Below are 16,200 nucleotides of genomic sequence, written 5' to 3'. Positions count from 1 at the left end.
ATTACTTTGTAAAAACTATGTTTTTATTACTGATGACAATCACTTCTTTGGAACTGGTCCAAGTTTCAAAGTCAAATTCAATGTCAGTGTCAAATATAGCGCTATCAACAGGGACTGTGCGCTATCTAAATATTTGAGGCTGAAAAATAACTCTGAAAACCAACTTCAAAGGTATCTCATGGTAGTCAGTAAAACTGTAAATCAAAACCGGACATATGTTAAATGTACATATTAACTCATTAGAAACAATTTATCATGTATAAGTCAATGGCAGGTGTTGATACGTGACATTTCATAAAGATGAAACTATTGTTTCTCATCAGGTCTGATGTATATGGTGTCTGTGCTTTACTGGGCAAACGAAAGTCATAACTGGAGAATACTGGGCAAACTGAAAAGAATTTCATCAATTAGCATAATCCTAGGGGGTCTACTTCATGAATCAACATAATACTAGGGGGTCTACTTCACAAATCAACATAATACTAGGGGGTCTACTTCATGAATCAACATAATCCTAGGGGATCTACTTCATGAATCAACATAATCCTAGGGGGTCTACTTCCTTCACAATGCTATTGTCATTACTATTGATGGCCCACTTAGAAAACCTTTTTTTTTAAATTGAAGACTGGGTCCAATTTTCTTCTGGTACACCTACAGAAAATATAGGTGTCTGTTCAAGATGTGTTTCCAAAAATATCTGGTGTAGTTTTTGCTTGGAGAATGACGCAATGAAGATTGTGACTTTTGTGTTACCAATGTCTGGTTTGTTTCCAAAATACTTGTTACTATTGATACACGTCGTTCTGGATATTTGCTGTATTATAAACACATTTCATCTGAACAGAAACACCATTCTCTGGAAAGAATACCAAAACTCAACATATTTTGCTTTGTCTGTTGATTCATAAAACTTATTTTTGCAAAAGGAGGGTTTGTGAACAGTGAAAGATTTAGACTTGCGTATTGTAAAACTCATACAGGGCACTTGTAAGAAATTCAAATCTGAGTAATTTATGAGCCATGTTAAAGATGCAGCTAGGAAACAAACACCCAATGGATTTGAAGTGTGAACTCATGTCGCAAAGACTGCAATGGTCATATCTTGATTATATGACAGCTCTGGGGTTTTGAACACTGAACACTGACACAATCTGATATCTTAATATCAACACTGGAAACAAAAATCACAAACAACCTAACAAAAGTATTGCAGACTGCATCAAATTTATGAAATCAAATTTTGAAATCAGATCAACACTAAAAGCATTTTAATATTTACAGTACAAAATTCATCATGTCTGTAACTTGCTTGACCTGAGGAACAAAACCTGTAGAGAATATTGTGAAAATTTCTTAGTTTTGCAGAAAGTTAATTTCTTTTGCGGACTGATACTTGGCTATTGACTTGCACTTTACATACATATAAAATAAAATAAATTAAATAAAATTTTTAATTTTGTAAAAGTGTACTCTATAGTTACTAACTTACTGATTAATCAGTTATATAGAAGCTTTGAGCTCATTGGTGACTTTGCAACTTCCTAACCAATGGAATAACTTCTATCAAAGAGTCGAGGATTTCATGTCTATATGCCAAGCATCATACAATGCTTGTCAGTGTTTAAAAAAAATCAAAATATCAGATTTTCTTGCCTTGTAAAACTGATTATTTACACTAGAAAGGTGGCCAACTTAAAGCTGGAACGCTACAAATTTGACTCAAAAGGTATTCATTTGGCAATAAAAAACAAATAAACATACCACTGAACTCCCATATCACAGATCTTTTACCCTGGGTACATGAAAAATGCAAAGTTGCACCTTGGGAGATTTGCCCACATTGGGCTGGTCTATTCTGGGGTAAAAGTCAATCTGCAGGCAAAACGTTTTTGGCTGCTTTTTATGGAGATGTCAAATGTAGAGATTTTGTGCTCTGTCATGGTATGACACCTTTCTTGCTGGTGTATCTTCCCAGCATGCATTGGCTTACATGCAAAGATGCAGTCAGGATCAGTATCAGAGGAGACTGACTTGTTGTGGACATCTGAGAGAGACAGCCATATAAGCCATAATGGTTGTTATGACCACAGTCTTTTTAGAATTCATTGTAGTTCTCAGCTACCTTTTTGAATTTGAGCTTGAACTTCTCCTGGGCGGAAACTGCTGGTGTGTCTGCTGTGGCTGTTGTTGTTTGGACATGGGATGTGGAATCTGACCGGAGAGCTTTCCCATCAAATTGCAGATTATTGCAGCCTGGAATAAATCACAAAAGTTAATGATACATGTGATTGGTCAGAGAAACCATGAGTAAATTCTGAAGCACAGTCAGTGTGCTCAATGAAATAACATCAAGTAGAAAGTGTTCATAATTTCCTATAATCCTGTTCTTTACATTCCCTATTCTATTGACTGAATCACCTTATCTGGTTTGTTGTCTGAGATCTCCACACACTTTGGCTCAACCTGTCCACCCAAATTCACAGTACACAAGTCCACACTCACCATTGATAACAATGGGTTTGGGCCAAACCATTGCAGTGAAAAGTTACACTACAATGCATAACTATTTTCACAAATCAAAGACCTTTTCTACCTTTTATAATAAGTGAACATACCTACATATGTTACATTTTGATTCTGAAATTTTAATTCTTATTGTTCAACTCTTGTCCTTCTGAACAGCTACGGTTAAATGGTTAACTAAACTTACTCAACTTACAAGTAATATCACTGTAACATTTCTTTATAGAAAGGTTGTTCAAATAAGAAAATGCAAACATTTTAGTCGACAGACACTGAAACTGGATTTCTGCAATCAAAACAATTCTCACTTCCCACCCAGACCAAACATATTGCCAAATTCAATATTGATTCAGAAGAAACGACAAACCACAAAGAAATCTGAATATTATCTATTTTGGGGATTGATTCATTTCATTTTTTACCTGCTTGGTCTTGATTTCAATGAATGGTGTCAGCTTCTCTTTCCTGTAGAGTTTAAACTGTCCTTTGTCAAGTGTACACTCCCATTGCAATCCATCGTACCGGGCTGAGTAAATCATGGTCTGTGCATGTCAATGGGAAGAAAAGAATGAATTAATTGATGATTTATATGTTGAAAGTTACAATGGGACTAGAGTCGATTTCCTGGAAGTAGTTTACGCTTGAATTTTCTCTCAATAATAACAACTGAACATGTACGTGAGAGAATATTTATGAAAAATTTGTTACCTCCTGCAAACATGCAGAAATTTTTTTTCACCAAAAATATGACAACTACACAGAGACTGAATGATTAAATAAACATCCAAGACAGCTGATAAGAAGTCAAATGAAAAGCCATCTCTGATATTTCTACCTTGGAATCTGCCTTGATGAGATGGATTCCTTGGGAATTAACTCCGATGTAAACACCAATGGGATTCCTTGCTCCGGATGGTGGTGGAGCAAAGCCAAAGAAGAAGGCTGATCCATAGGCTGGAAAACGTGTCCTGCAGTATTCCAGATACATCACCTGTAATTTCTGAATACAATAATGAGATAAGAAAGCATTAGGTAAGTGCTTGAAAGGATTTCTAAGTTTAAATGTGATTGAGAATTTGCTGAATTTTCTACACTGGGTTGATAGTTCCTGCTGGTGGACAGACTTGTCCTTTTGGCTTTCTGAAGCCAAGTTCAGGATGTATTCTTTGCTTTGATGAAGTTTGTGTGTGATGTATGATAGCGAGTATGTATATGCAAGCGCTTCATGATCGCTATATCATGTGGAGGGGTTGCTGTCAGAAAATTATAGCAACGTATGTCAGTTATTGAACTACCTGTATTCTCTCTTCTCTATGTGACTATGTGCCATTGTGAGTTGGAATCTGATCAAGAATTTACCGAATTGACACACTGTGTGAGTGATACTGGACTGTTGTAATAAAATGACACATCTACCATAAAGGTATGACCAGGAAGGTATATAGATTAGCCTGTTCATCCCTAATGCCCTGTAAACAGGTCTGCTATGAACATTGACAACAATGGGTTTGGGCCAAACCATGGTGGTGAAAGGGTTAAACAGAACATGGCAAGACAAGAATTGGCAGTATAGGAGTCCTGAGAATTAATTTGCAGGTGTGTGAATGCACTAAACAGTTATAGCAATCATGGAAATCAAATATATCAACTCTTTATCAACGAAGATAGGTAAAAAAACAAAATCTCATCATTGTAACTAGCCCTCCCTGAAAGGACATTCTCTTTTGACTGGACTGTTTCATTCAATGTGAAAATTTCAAATTGTTGAAATAGTTTCATCTCCTTCTTTTGCTTGCAGTCATATCACTGTACACATCACTAGGGGCTGTACACACTGCCATCCTAATTGGCAATGACTCATAAAATTGTGATCATTGGGATCTACTTTGATAATGAATTGAAACAGCTACAGCTGAACACTAGAATGTGAAGTGAGATGTGAGTCATGGCGGAAGAAAAGTTTAATTCTTCCAAACCATAAGAAGTGTCACTCACCGATGTTTCTTTGATCCCTTTAGCTGTGACATTCTTGTGTTCTTGTACAATCTTTTGTGCCCAGTTGATAGTTTTACCACTCTGTGATCTGCCGACTAGTTTCATGGTTGGGATGAAATGACGTAAGTTGATATTGCTGGAAAAAGTAACAATGAATGAGAATAGTAAATAATTCACTTCTAATAAACAAAATCAAAGATTATAAATCCAATGAAAATATTTCACTTGTGCTTGCCTAATATATTGAATGATTTGTTCAAGAAAAAGAGGTGAAAGCTGAATAAGTCATCACATGTTTTCTGAAGTGGTGACTTAAAAGCTTCATTTGTTTACAGACATTTCAATAATGCCTCTCACTTTATGGAACCTTACATTCCAACAGAACTGGTTATAAAATTTCCTTAGCGTAAAGACTGCACTCCAAGGTATTAAAATGTTTGTATATCAGAAACACAGCTCACGAATCACATTGGTACTGTAATGTAAATTACTGTTTTATTGCAAAAATTATGACAGCAATGTCGACTCACTTGAGAAATCCTGATCTGTGTTTCTTTGGATCATGGTCTCCGTAAATGATCTGTTGTATATAAGACAATGAAAATCATTATTAGAGCAAATACAATAGCCTCCTCATCACTTTATGCATGTTGTTTATTATATTCAAATAAAATGTTATCAAGTAATCTTAGTTAGTGTTGCTGAACGACTTTTACGTAACAAATATGTTCATATACTGTACGTGTACACTGGGTAGTTTACTTTTTCACGGAAAATACTTCATAATGTTGCCACGAAAAGAATAGTCTAAAGTTGCAATTGATTCATGATCTTTTTCATAATTCACTCATTCCTTCATCCACAGTATAATTTTTGTGAAGAGATATAAAGTTGATGGAAATCTATGACTCGGTGATTTCTCTTCTCTACTGCAAACTATTCTTGCAATTGAAAACCATAGCTGGCATTGCAGGATACAATAATGTTACCAATAAACCAAGGGTCTGATAAGAAGCTTCACGGTAACAAACTTGTCACAGTGTAGACTTGACTTACCTGCATGAGTATAGCAGCCAGATTTATTGCATCTTGGTCTGATGTAGGGTACATTGACCTTAGCACATTGAGAACACACTCATCAAAGAGCATTTTATTGGCTTCAGAATCTTTTATCTGTTGGTAACAACACAACACCCTTTAGTAATTCAAAAATTGTGACATGAAATAGTAAGTAGAAAATTCCTACCTCTGTTTATTCAGGGGATGCGAAAACTTTAGACTTTAGCTTCTAAACACCACCCTCTGTAGACGCATATTTAGTTTCTTTTGTTTTTCTTGGTGCATTATCCTAGGGTCACTTTCATTAGGTTAGTGTGAACAGGTTGCATAGCATAACAGTTCATGGGGAAAATTGTTCCAAGTTGAGTCTACCCTTTCACCCCTGATACTTTCTGTATGGGTCCAACCACACTATTGAAAACAATGGGTTGTACCAAATCAGGGGGTGAAGACAGGTGACATGGAACTTGTTAATAAGGGGTAGTGATGGATTACAGTTCAAGTTCCCATACTGCCTCAGCACACATGTAGGGAAGCAACCAAGCATATCAGATTCATGCACCAATAAAAAGCAGAAACTTATCAATGAACAAAAATGATGAACTCAGTTTTTTAATTTCCATGAATGCAACATTATGCCAAACGGGGCATGCCGAACATTGGAGGATGTCTGCATGAAAACAGCACAGTGTAGCATGATGTGTTTGAGGATGCAATTCCCTGCAACCGACAATCCTAAGTCACAAGCAATATCTGTTGTGAATTTCAACTAGGCAAAGCAGGTTCTCTTGTTTTCTTGCATGTGCACACACACACACACACATACATGCATAAGTCAACACTTTTTTATGGCATGTTGTGTAGTGAAAATATAAATACTTGAAAAAGTATTCATCTACATCACACCATTATTTGTATTATTGTTGCTCTATGCATAAGCACTGTTAAAAGGAAAATGCTGTCAACTAGTGATTGATCTAATTTCTCTTGACAAAAATAGCAATTGATGTAAATTAGCAAATATACAAATCTAAACATAACACACCAAATTGTTGGTTACCAGTGATTGTTAATATTTATAACAGTTATTGAGTTGTGGTTATAATTTGTTGTTGTTGTTACTATGGTTATTGCACAACACATAAAAGTTAACGTTGAAAAGCGGCGACGTCTACGCTGTGAATGCGACAGTGCGATGTTATGGTTAGCATACAAATAAGTGTACCCAATTTACGTACACCAAAAAAACATGAAACATCAACTCGTTTGCAACCGGTCGGCTGCCAACCTGACGTACCTCTCGCTCAACTGACAAAGGTAACTTAGCGTCTCGTCGCAAATAGAGTCGCGGCTTCTCAGCCTCGGGTTTGTAGTTTGTCAATTGTTTTACAATGATCTCCCATGACTTGATATGCAGGAGGGGCTTATGTTCTGCTCGCATTTGTAAATCTGTGTGCAATTAAAGAAACATGGATCTTCAAGTTCTATCTCAAAGCAAGTTTGAAATCTTCCCAAATGATGGCGACAGCCTAACAGAAAAGCACAATGCTCTAGAGATATGTCATGCACGAACATAATTATAGTAATCAGTAAATCATATTGGTGTTGTAATATGAAGTTTCTACTTTTTGGCAAAAAACTGTTTGAAAAAATCACAAACAATGACTGTACTCTTTGCATTTAGAGAGTTGTGGGAAGGTTTTCCACGCATTTACATCTACCCATCATTGCAATTTGCTCCAGACTTGTACGTGCGACATTACTGGAAAGTCATGCTCAGTGAGCTGGACACAAAAGTAGGGTATTGAGAGCAATTTCATTTCATTCAAGTTTGCCGTGCATGCAAGCTCACCAAATCATTTGTTTAGAAGGATGTATCAATGATGACAGAGAATACGCTGACTGATGACAGAACAGATATATCTGCAATGTTCGTACATGCTTTCAAAGCATTGAAATCATGAACTCCATGTTTGACATTGGAGTCTCTCTCCAGAGCATTTCTGTGCCTCTGCTAGGCTGTGCATCTCACTTGGGTGGGCCTTACCCACCTGTCTTTCTGCCCTCAGAGACAGCAGAGCGTTTCTTCGCAAGTACAAGTACGGTCTCTCGCGCTCTGGTTTGTAATTGGTGAACTGTCTAATTGTGAACTCCCAATCTCTGACCTCCATTATGGGTTTATGTGTAGGCCTTAATTGTAAATCTATGCAGAGAAAACCAAGATGGGAAAAAATACCGAGAAGACAGACAGGGCAAGACAGTGAAATAACACCACCGAGTGTGCAACAGACACCCTAAGTGCATACATTAGTATACTAGATTCCCTAAGTGCATATATAAGTGTGATAGACTCCCTAAGTTACCATACATAAGTGTAACAGGCTCCCCATGTGAATCACGTCTCCTTGAACTTTGAAACATTTCTTCCTAGGGAACACATTTGTAAGTAAGCATTAGTCTCCCAAGATATCAAATATGATTATCATTTGCAAATCCTGAATTAAAACATGATTGGATAGGAATAGGTGAAAATAGAGGATTTCTCAAACTCTATGCAGATTCTGAAACAAGTTACAGAGTATTGGAAAGTGTAAGATGACCTTATGATAGAGATCACTGCGTGTTTGATGATTGAATTGTACCAACTGTTTTGTCTATTGCAGCCTTGTCAGACGTTTGGTTTGTAAATTTACAACATGTCATGTCAAAATCAAACGTCCATTGTCAATTTACAGTGAAAGAGTGATGTTTTCAAGAGGTATACATGTAACTTTGGACTATTGTGTTGGCATTTAATAGTTTTAAAATAGTGAAATGGATTTTTTCTAATAATGAGTGATGCTTCCTGATAGTAAGGTTGCTCTATATCACAAAACTTGTTTAGATAGAAACATCTCAATGTTAAATGATTATTGCTGTGTTTGAAAACCTACATGAGGTGATAGTTTGGACATAAACAGCCCAGAGAACAACGTGTCAATCATCAAATTGGACACACCAAGTGAAGATTTCTACGAAGAGAGGGGGACAGGATAGAGTACGCACTAAAGCTTCAAAGACCGTGATATTGATATCTTTAAAAGCACCATAGGTGACTGAAGGGAAGTAGAGACTGTTGACACCCTAGCTAGATGAAGAAACGACACTAGTAGTAAAATAGACACCAAAGATTACCAGCCTCTAGACTACCATGATGAAATAATTGCCCAATTTTTTTTATAGGATTCACTGACATGTCATGGCCGTACAAGAAAATACCATACTGTATGAAACAAGAAAAGTGTCAAAAGTTTTGAGAGATGAAAGTAAAGAAACAGTGCTCAGCTTTTGTAGCATTCATTTTGCAGGAAGGACTGTAGCTATGACTGCTTCTGTATGCATCATTTTGAATTGTCTGATGTCAGTGCACTGTTTTCATTTTGATTCCTAGCACCCAATGTCATCAACTGAACAAGTTGTACAGTTGTACAGAATGGCATCAGTGCTCTGACATGTGACAATCCATAATGTTTCAAGAATCAGATCATAGGCTCTCAGAGCAGACCCCTTTGAGGGCTGACAGCAATGACAACAAATTTGAGGACGGTGCTTTCACTTACGTAAATTTTGAGATGCAATCCAGATGGCAAAGAGATGCTCACAGCCGACAGGAAGTTTTCCAAGTTGCTGTGGATGAAAATTATGTAAATATGTTAATAAATGAGAGAACAAAGAAATGGAATATAATAGTTTTGGGTTCATTTCTGACAATAATTTCATTTGCATATCACAGTAGAGATGAATAAGTATCAATGTATATATCCAGGTAAGAAACATTGAAATTTGCACTCAACCTAGGTCTCTTTGTTTGTCTGTAGCCTTGAATAAAAACAGGTTTCATGATGTCGGTGGCAGATTAACAGGAGAAGTGAATGAAATCTTCACATGGTTTTTTACAAACTATTACGGTTCCTCACTACAACACGGAAGGTCAATTGACTCAAGTCTTTACAATAACACTGAAATGAACACAGAAATTAACGCTAAGTATTGTTTGGTACAAGTGCACTTTGCAATAAAGCCATATGAACAGGCAGTAAGTTTAAGGGGCACATAGCAAGTCTGAGGATCAATTTTTCAACGCTACCTGTTTCTATTGCTAGTCTATGTATTCTTTAATTGCAGTAATGCTAAAGGAATGCAAACATACATGTGCTCTTCTTTCTCCTTGGCTTCAACACCTCCCTCTAAAATTTTCTATCGATGTCCACACAGTTTTACTGCAGTATGGCCGCTAGAGGGCTCCCTAACTTACCCTGAGCAGCTGTTCCACTGTTGTATTGTTTCCAGACACCAGATCAAGTACAACATGTGAACTGTCCAGATCCATCAGATGTACATCTATCTTTGGAGCCTAAAAATCAATCAAATGTATCTTAGCAACACAGTTTGTTTCTCTTTGCTTCATTGCAGGTTCAGTTTTACCATACACACAATGGGTCTGTCCCAAACAGGTGGTAAAAGATACAAAGTACAGCTATTAGCAACATAAACCGGAAAAATAGTGGCAGGATGGAACAGCCAGGTGGGACTTGAGCTCTGTACCCATATTTTTAATGTTGATCAAGAAAAATTATTTGTGCTTTAAGCTACAATAGAGGATTGCTCTTCATTAAAATCTCACTATGCAAGCTCAACCGACATTTGTATCATCATAAAACACAGTGCTTGAACGTTTTCTGATCAAAATGGATATTTATCTTCACAGAGCATGGATTTTTGTGCTGCAATCTTTCAAAACACAATGGACAGACAGCTTTACCCTTCCAAATTCAAGAGAAAAAGAGTGGAATGCTGCAAAATATCTGAGATTTGCAAAAATGATACTAACAGGTTTTTTCAAGGCTTCACGTAACATTGCAGAAACTTGTTCCCATTCGTTCTCTTGACTCTCTTCACAAAGCTGTAATGGTGTCTTGTTATCTTTATCAACAGCTGACTGCAAACAGGAAATAAAAATATAAACTGAGATAAAATGATACAGTCACCCATATTCCCATGGCTTTGGAGGTCAAAGGTTAGACATCTAATATAGGAAAGAGTACAGTCAAATGAAACATTGTGGTATTTTGTTACACATTACTAGTGTACTCTGGCTAGGGAGAATATGTTTCAGAGCGGCAGGAACAATGCATAGCCAATGAACTTGTTAGGAGTGGGTGGTATATTACTTTTGCCTTGGCCTTGATAAAGGGATTTTGACCTTGACAATGCACAAGAGTTCACCTTTCTTGACTTGACAGTTTGACACAAAATCGACTGTTTAAGAGTTTGAAAATAAATTTAGTACTTGAATACTGAAAGTAACATTGGTTTACCCTAATGCATTTCAGCACCTATACAACATGGATAGCTTGTACACTGATATAGTCCAGCATGAAACAGAAATACTGCCCACATGAAAGAACTGAATTAAATAAAGCTTGTCAAACTTGTGCTGTAATAAAGGTTTGGTAAGGTAGTATATTGAATAACCATGGTTGACAAATCTGTGTAAGTCATACAAATGCCATAAAAAATTAACTATCAAAATTTACATGGCAGCATGCAGTGTATTATACAATAACTGTGCATTCATGTCAATTCCAAGGTATTCTCAAAGTTCATGGAAACTGTGACTTACCTTGTCAATCTCTTGATGTGCAAGGAGTATTTTCACAACTCTGGCATAACCCTTCATGGCAGCAAAATGAAGGGGAGTTGAGCCAGTCCCATTGCTAGAAAAGAAAACCAAGGTGTTTATTAGAATGTGCTGATCACAGAATTGAAAGTTTCTAATCAGAAAATCATCAGTACAGTCCATGTTTGTCTGTTTGAATAACTACAACCAGAGCCACAACATATCACACACTGGGGCATGAATCTTTGTGCTGGCTCTTTCCCATAGGAAATCTACTGACCAAAGACAGTGGGTGTCAGATTGTGGTAATTTATCAATGTGAACATTTTCAAGATAATCTGATATCTGACATACTCTGGGAAAGCCAAGACTATTCCAGCTTTTCAAGCTTTGGTTCCATTGAAAGATGACCTGTACTTACGCTATTGTGGGAGAACATCTGCCTTGCTGAAGGAGTACTTTCACAGCCTCTGCTTTGCCATACCTAGGTATCCACACATTACAATGCTTTAGTATATTGATATTATGGAAAGATTTAACATACTATTTTGAAGAAATCATTTTTTAAAGCTTTCAACAGTAAACTTGTGGAGAAGTCAAAATTTAATGTCTGAAATATTAGAGTACAAATTAATCTTTGCAATTACAATGCAAACATTGATTTGTCTACATTGTCTCTCATGTCCTTCTGATTGCTAAAAAATGGATTGAAACTGTTAAACAAAGTTACAATGAAAGACTCTTTTACATCAACGACTTTATCACAGGATGATAAGACACACTACCTACCAACAAGCACAGTGTATGGGTGCCCAGGAATCTTTGTCAAGAGTGTGTGGATTGTAGCCATCTCTCAACAACTGTTTTATTCTTGGAATATCGCCCTCTAGTGCTGCACTATGGAGAGGATATTCATCAACCCAACTTTGGCTGAAAACGTGAGAAAAACAAATAAAATAGTGATCTAAACAGTTGTCTGTGGTTAACATGTTATATTTACCAATGAGTAACAGCATGTTTTAGTTTTCAAAAGGCAGTGGGAGACAAAATACTCATCTGGCATTCTTTTATTGGTAGCATTACACTGATCTAAATATTACAAATTTATCAATATCTCCATTCCAAGAATACATGAGTGGTGTATAATGATGGAAGTAGATATTTGTACACAGGATGTTAAAAAGTGACATGTTCATCTTTCTGGACTCTCTCTCCTAGAAACAGTGAAAACTGGTTTGGAATAGTGCTAAAATCCAAGTTTTTGGCTGGGTGAGAGAATTTAAATTTAGGAATTGTTGTTGTTGTTATAGTGTTTTCTTTTGACGCTTTTGCAGTTTTAACCTGGTACTATAGATAGCATATGTGATTAACATAAACAGAACTTTAAATCTCTTGTATAATTCCTAGGAGTTTCTCTTAACATGGAAATGAGATCCATATGGAAAGTGTACAATGTATTTTGGAATTAGAGTACTGGTTGCAAAATGCCAGAAACCCTTATCAGTAAAAGAAACCCTCATCCCTTTAAAAAGTTGAAATGAAATGAGCACTGATTGTCTACATCAAAGTCCCTCCACTTACTGGAGGGACTGTGTCTACACTTATAACTTGTGTTGCACAGTGCAATGGTAGATCTTTTCATTTAGCATGCCACCGTTATTTTTGAATTAAGACAGGAATTTTATTTTGCAAAGCAAAGAATGAGTGCTGCGATGTAATATATTATGATAATTTTTATACCGTACTCTATCAATGGTCTGTGCTTGTGTGGATACAGCTATTGCACAACACAACTAGACTGACACCATTTTACAGTGTGGAGGGTCTTTCAGTCAGAAAATGATATAGCACTGTTAATTACTTCCTTTGTTTCGCTAACAATGACATCTTGGGTGTGTCCACTTTATGAAACAAAAGATTTGACACGTAATTGTTCTAATTGTTTTTCAGGACTGGCAAACACTGGGGCTAGACACAATGCAAAGGGGATTTACTTGACAAAACACAGGGTAAACATAGTGTTCACAAAGTGGCCAAACAACATGTCATTTGAAGTGGTTCCTACCTGAAGAGGCTGTTTTCCCTTGGTGGTTGTATTTTCTCATACCTGGGTACGCCCATGCCAAAGAACTGGTTCTTCACAACCATGTCAACAGAACAAAACCTGTTGATTTCCTGAAAGTGTGACAAGCAAAATCAGGAGGCAGTGTTTAATATTTTGTCTTCATTGGAGCGAGCCACAGACACATAAGAATTAATTTTTCCCCACCATTGAGAACTATAGGAGAACACAAAGAATGACATAATGTTTTTCTTTTCATGGTACATTTATAAATTCATATATGGAAATGATAATAGAATTAGTCATCATGTTTTCAATAATTTATTTTGTATTTAACTCAAAATAATGTTTCCTGCTCTTGCATTGCTGTGTGTTTAATCCTGTCTTAGACAGCAGGCAATATAGAGAAAACAATAGAAATAGCTGATGTATTAACATTAACAGTTCATATTTTTAGCCTATCTTCAGACATTTGAACTCTTGCTGCAATTTAAAGACAACAATTTAAGACTAAATAGTCTGCCTTTCCTCTCAAAAAGTCTCTCACTGAAAGGCAACTAACAGAACCTAAAAGTGGAGTCACAGCTCTGGGTGAATGTTGTTTGCTCAATTCTGCAAGTTACTTCAAAATTTGTCTATTTCTGTGGCAACACTTGCAAATATTTGGAACAACAGGATGCCACAAAGTATTGCGTGGCTTTGATAACATTTCCACAATAGCTATTCCATGAGAGACTAGCACCCAACATCCTGTGAGTGTCAGGTGTCATTGTATCAATGTGGTGAAACATTTGATAGTAAAATGTTACAATTTACATACTCTGACCTTGACACTATTTAAAATGACAGAAAATATAAGCTACGATGAAGTGACCTTTGGTCAAAAATTAATCTTTAAACAGATCGGTGGTTATTTTCAAGGATCAAAGAGTAAGTTTTCATTTGTTACCAGCTGATACATCGTATTAACTCTATCATTTACTCTTTCTGTGATCTTAAAAGGGTTATTCACTGCAAATACCAGTAAAGTTTTTGTGATCTCTAAAACTCATGTGATCTGATGGTGGAAGTTTAGAGGCAGACAAAGTATAGCCTGACCATTGTTTTCAGATAATTGCCTCTGGAACACTTACTTCAACACACATAAATTTTGATTGGGATAACTATAATCCAGTCAAAATTATTAATTAATTAATTCAAACTACCCTTTGTCATGAAAACTGTCTTTGTGTGACTCATTCTTGCAAACACACACTCATTCTTGGGTTCCTAATCGCTTTGGAAATTAAGGGGCGTGTCGTCGAATGGAGACAGGTTAAAAATAACTTGATAGATAGCTCACATCTATCAACACAACAGTATATACACCATTATAATGAATGAGATTACCAGCAAAATGGTTCCTAGCAACGGAAAAAAATCCAATAGAAATAGTATTTTTCTTCTCTTTTGAAATCTGGCTTCTACATTGCTAACATATTAATTGTGGATGAGTAGGGCAATAATTCCCCCCAGCCTCCAACCCATTATTGGGAAAACAATTTTTTCATAAGTTAACAATGCCAGCAATGTGAATCAGATATGCAAACAAGAAAAATATGCATTCATATAGCTAGGGGGATGATTGACATGTCACCATGCTAACACATATTCTTGAGGCAATGACCATAGCTGATGAACATGTATACTGCTACGCGAGTGCCTCTGTCAATCACACAATCTGTACAGTATTTCACCAGTTTCTGATTCATGATTAATTTAAAAATAACATTAAAATGTTATTTAAAGTATACCTTTGTGACAAAGATGGAAAATATGGTAACATGTAACTTGACAATTGTGGGCATATGGTGTCAGAAAGTAAAGAATCCAAACCAAATTGCCGAAAGAAACCATTTGTTTAGTATGGTCGTCTGGGAAAATGCCATGATTCTCTCTGAAAACCTTCTAGTATGAGTCTCAGCACTGTTATAATTAGGGAGATATCTGGTTATACTTACAGGATCTGAGAATGGAATTCCAGAATGAAAGAGTGGGTTGATAACTGTGATGTCACACAGGTCAAGGGACTGCATATGCTTCAATGCATCTTGTGGTGAACATCGCGTGTCCGACTGACTGATTTCCGTGACATAGGCAGGGTTCGTTACATGTGAATTTATTTTGTATCGATGGCCTGGTAGCCTGTTGGAAGACGTTGACGCAACAGCACTAGCCATCTTTGTCCAGGTTCTATATGGCAGCAGTTAAGAAGTACTACTTTGGATGACTTCAGTGATGGTTTCGTCGAAAGAAAATAATAAATACAGCTAACAGTGTCTCCGCAGTCAGTGTTTTTCACTTTTCTGAAGTGTCTTTTATCATATTACAAGGTCCACTCGCATCATATCGATAGGTGAATAACGGCAAACATTTGCTGCGAAGGTTCTGCAATAGGCCGGTACGTAACGCGTTGCTACATCCTTGGGTGTGGTCGTCTAAATCTCGAAATAGGACACGCGTACGCCATTTTACTGTCGTCAAGGTCATAAAAGGTATACCTAGGGTACTTCCCAAACTACATTTTAAAATCGTTGTATTTCAGGTAAGAAAACGGCAGACCGCTGATTTCTGATGACCTTCTAAGCGCTGAACTGAAAACTTGGAGAACAGCACCACACCGACAGCACGCGCCGGTAAACTGCTAGTTGCACTTGTTTTACAGCGTTCTTGGGGAAATGATGATGCAGATACAAGCCAGGAGTGTCATGCGGTACTTTCACTTCACTTGTTCGAATTACTGGAGGTCCTGTTTCAAAATGCTCGTCTTTAAATCATCTTGTCGCGGCAGTCTGCTTGCCCCTTTCAGAACTTTTCCACCATTTTGTCGACGGACTGGTGGGATACGTTGTGTCAA

At 36.8% G+C, this 16,200-nt stretch overlaps 1 protein-coding gene across 2 annotated transcripts; it reads right to left on the bottom strand.

Annotated features, from left to right (window-relative positions):
• Position 1: 1 nt before the first annotated feature.
• Positions 2-16,197, bottom strand: LOC139144071 (krev interaction trapped protein 1-like). Of its 2 annotated transcripts, none has more exons than XM_070714724.1 (15): positions 15,305-16,197; positions 13,308-13,417; positions 12,032-12,172; positions 11,664-11,726; positions 11,246-11,339; positions 10,454-10,561; positions 9,878-9,976; positions 9,183-9,249; positions 7,635-7,786; positions 5,581-5,697; positions 5,055-5,104; positions 4,525-4,660; positions 3,365-3,529; positions 2,952-3,071; positions 2-2,259 (listed from the first exon to the last, which is right to left on the bottom strand). In XM_070714724.1, the coding sequence occupies exons 1-15, from the start codon at positions 15,521-15,523 to the stop codon at positions 2,125-2,127; spliced, it is 1,776 nt and encodes a 591-aa protein (XP_070570825.1). In that variant the 5' UTR covers positions 15,524-16,197; the 3' UTR covers positions 2-2,124. The 2 variants fall into 2 exon arrangements, with proteins under 2 accessions (XP_070570825.1, XP_070570824.1); XM_070714723.1 differs by lacking the exon at positions 7,635-7,786 and adding an exon at positions 6,881-7,032 and having other exon boundaries at positions 15,305-16,183.
• Positions 16,198-16,200: the final 3 nt, after the last annotated feature.

Source organism: Ptychodera flava, chromosome 11 (assembly GCF_041260155.1).
Source record: "Ptychodera flava strain L36383 chromosome 11, AS_Pfla_20210202, whole genome shotgun sequence".
Classification (NCBI taxonomy): Eukaryota; Metazoa; Hemichordata; class Enteropneusta; family Ptychoderidae; genus Ptychodera; species Ptychodera flava.
The sequence above is the reverse complement of the archived record's forward strand: the minus strand, read 5'-3'. Positions and strand labels throughout refer to the sequence as shown.

Bases quoted from the DNA above. Each gene is read 5' to 3' on its own strand.
- LOC139144071 (XM_070714724.1), bottom strand. From the start codon at position 15,523: ATGGCTAGTGCTGTTGCGTCAACGTCTTCCAACAGGCTACCAGGCCAT. The intron at 5,105-5,580 runs GTAAGTCAAGTC...TATATACAACAG, and splicing joins TGGCTGCTATACTCATGCAG to ATCATTTACGGAGACCATGA. The intron at 2,260-2,951 runs GTAAAAAATGAA...GATTTATTCCAG, and splicing joins TTGAAATCAAGACCAAGCAG to GCTGCAATAATCTGCAATTT.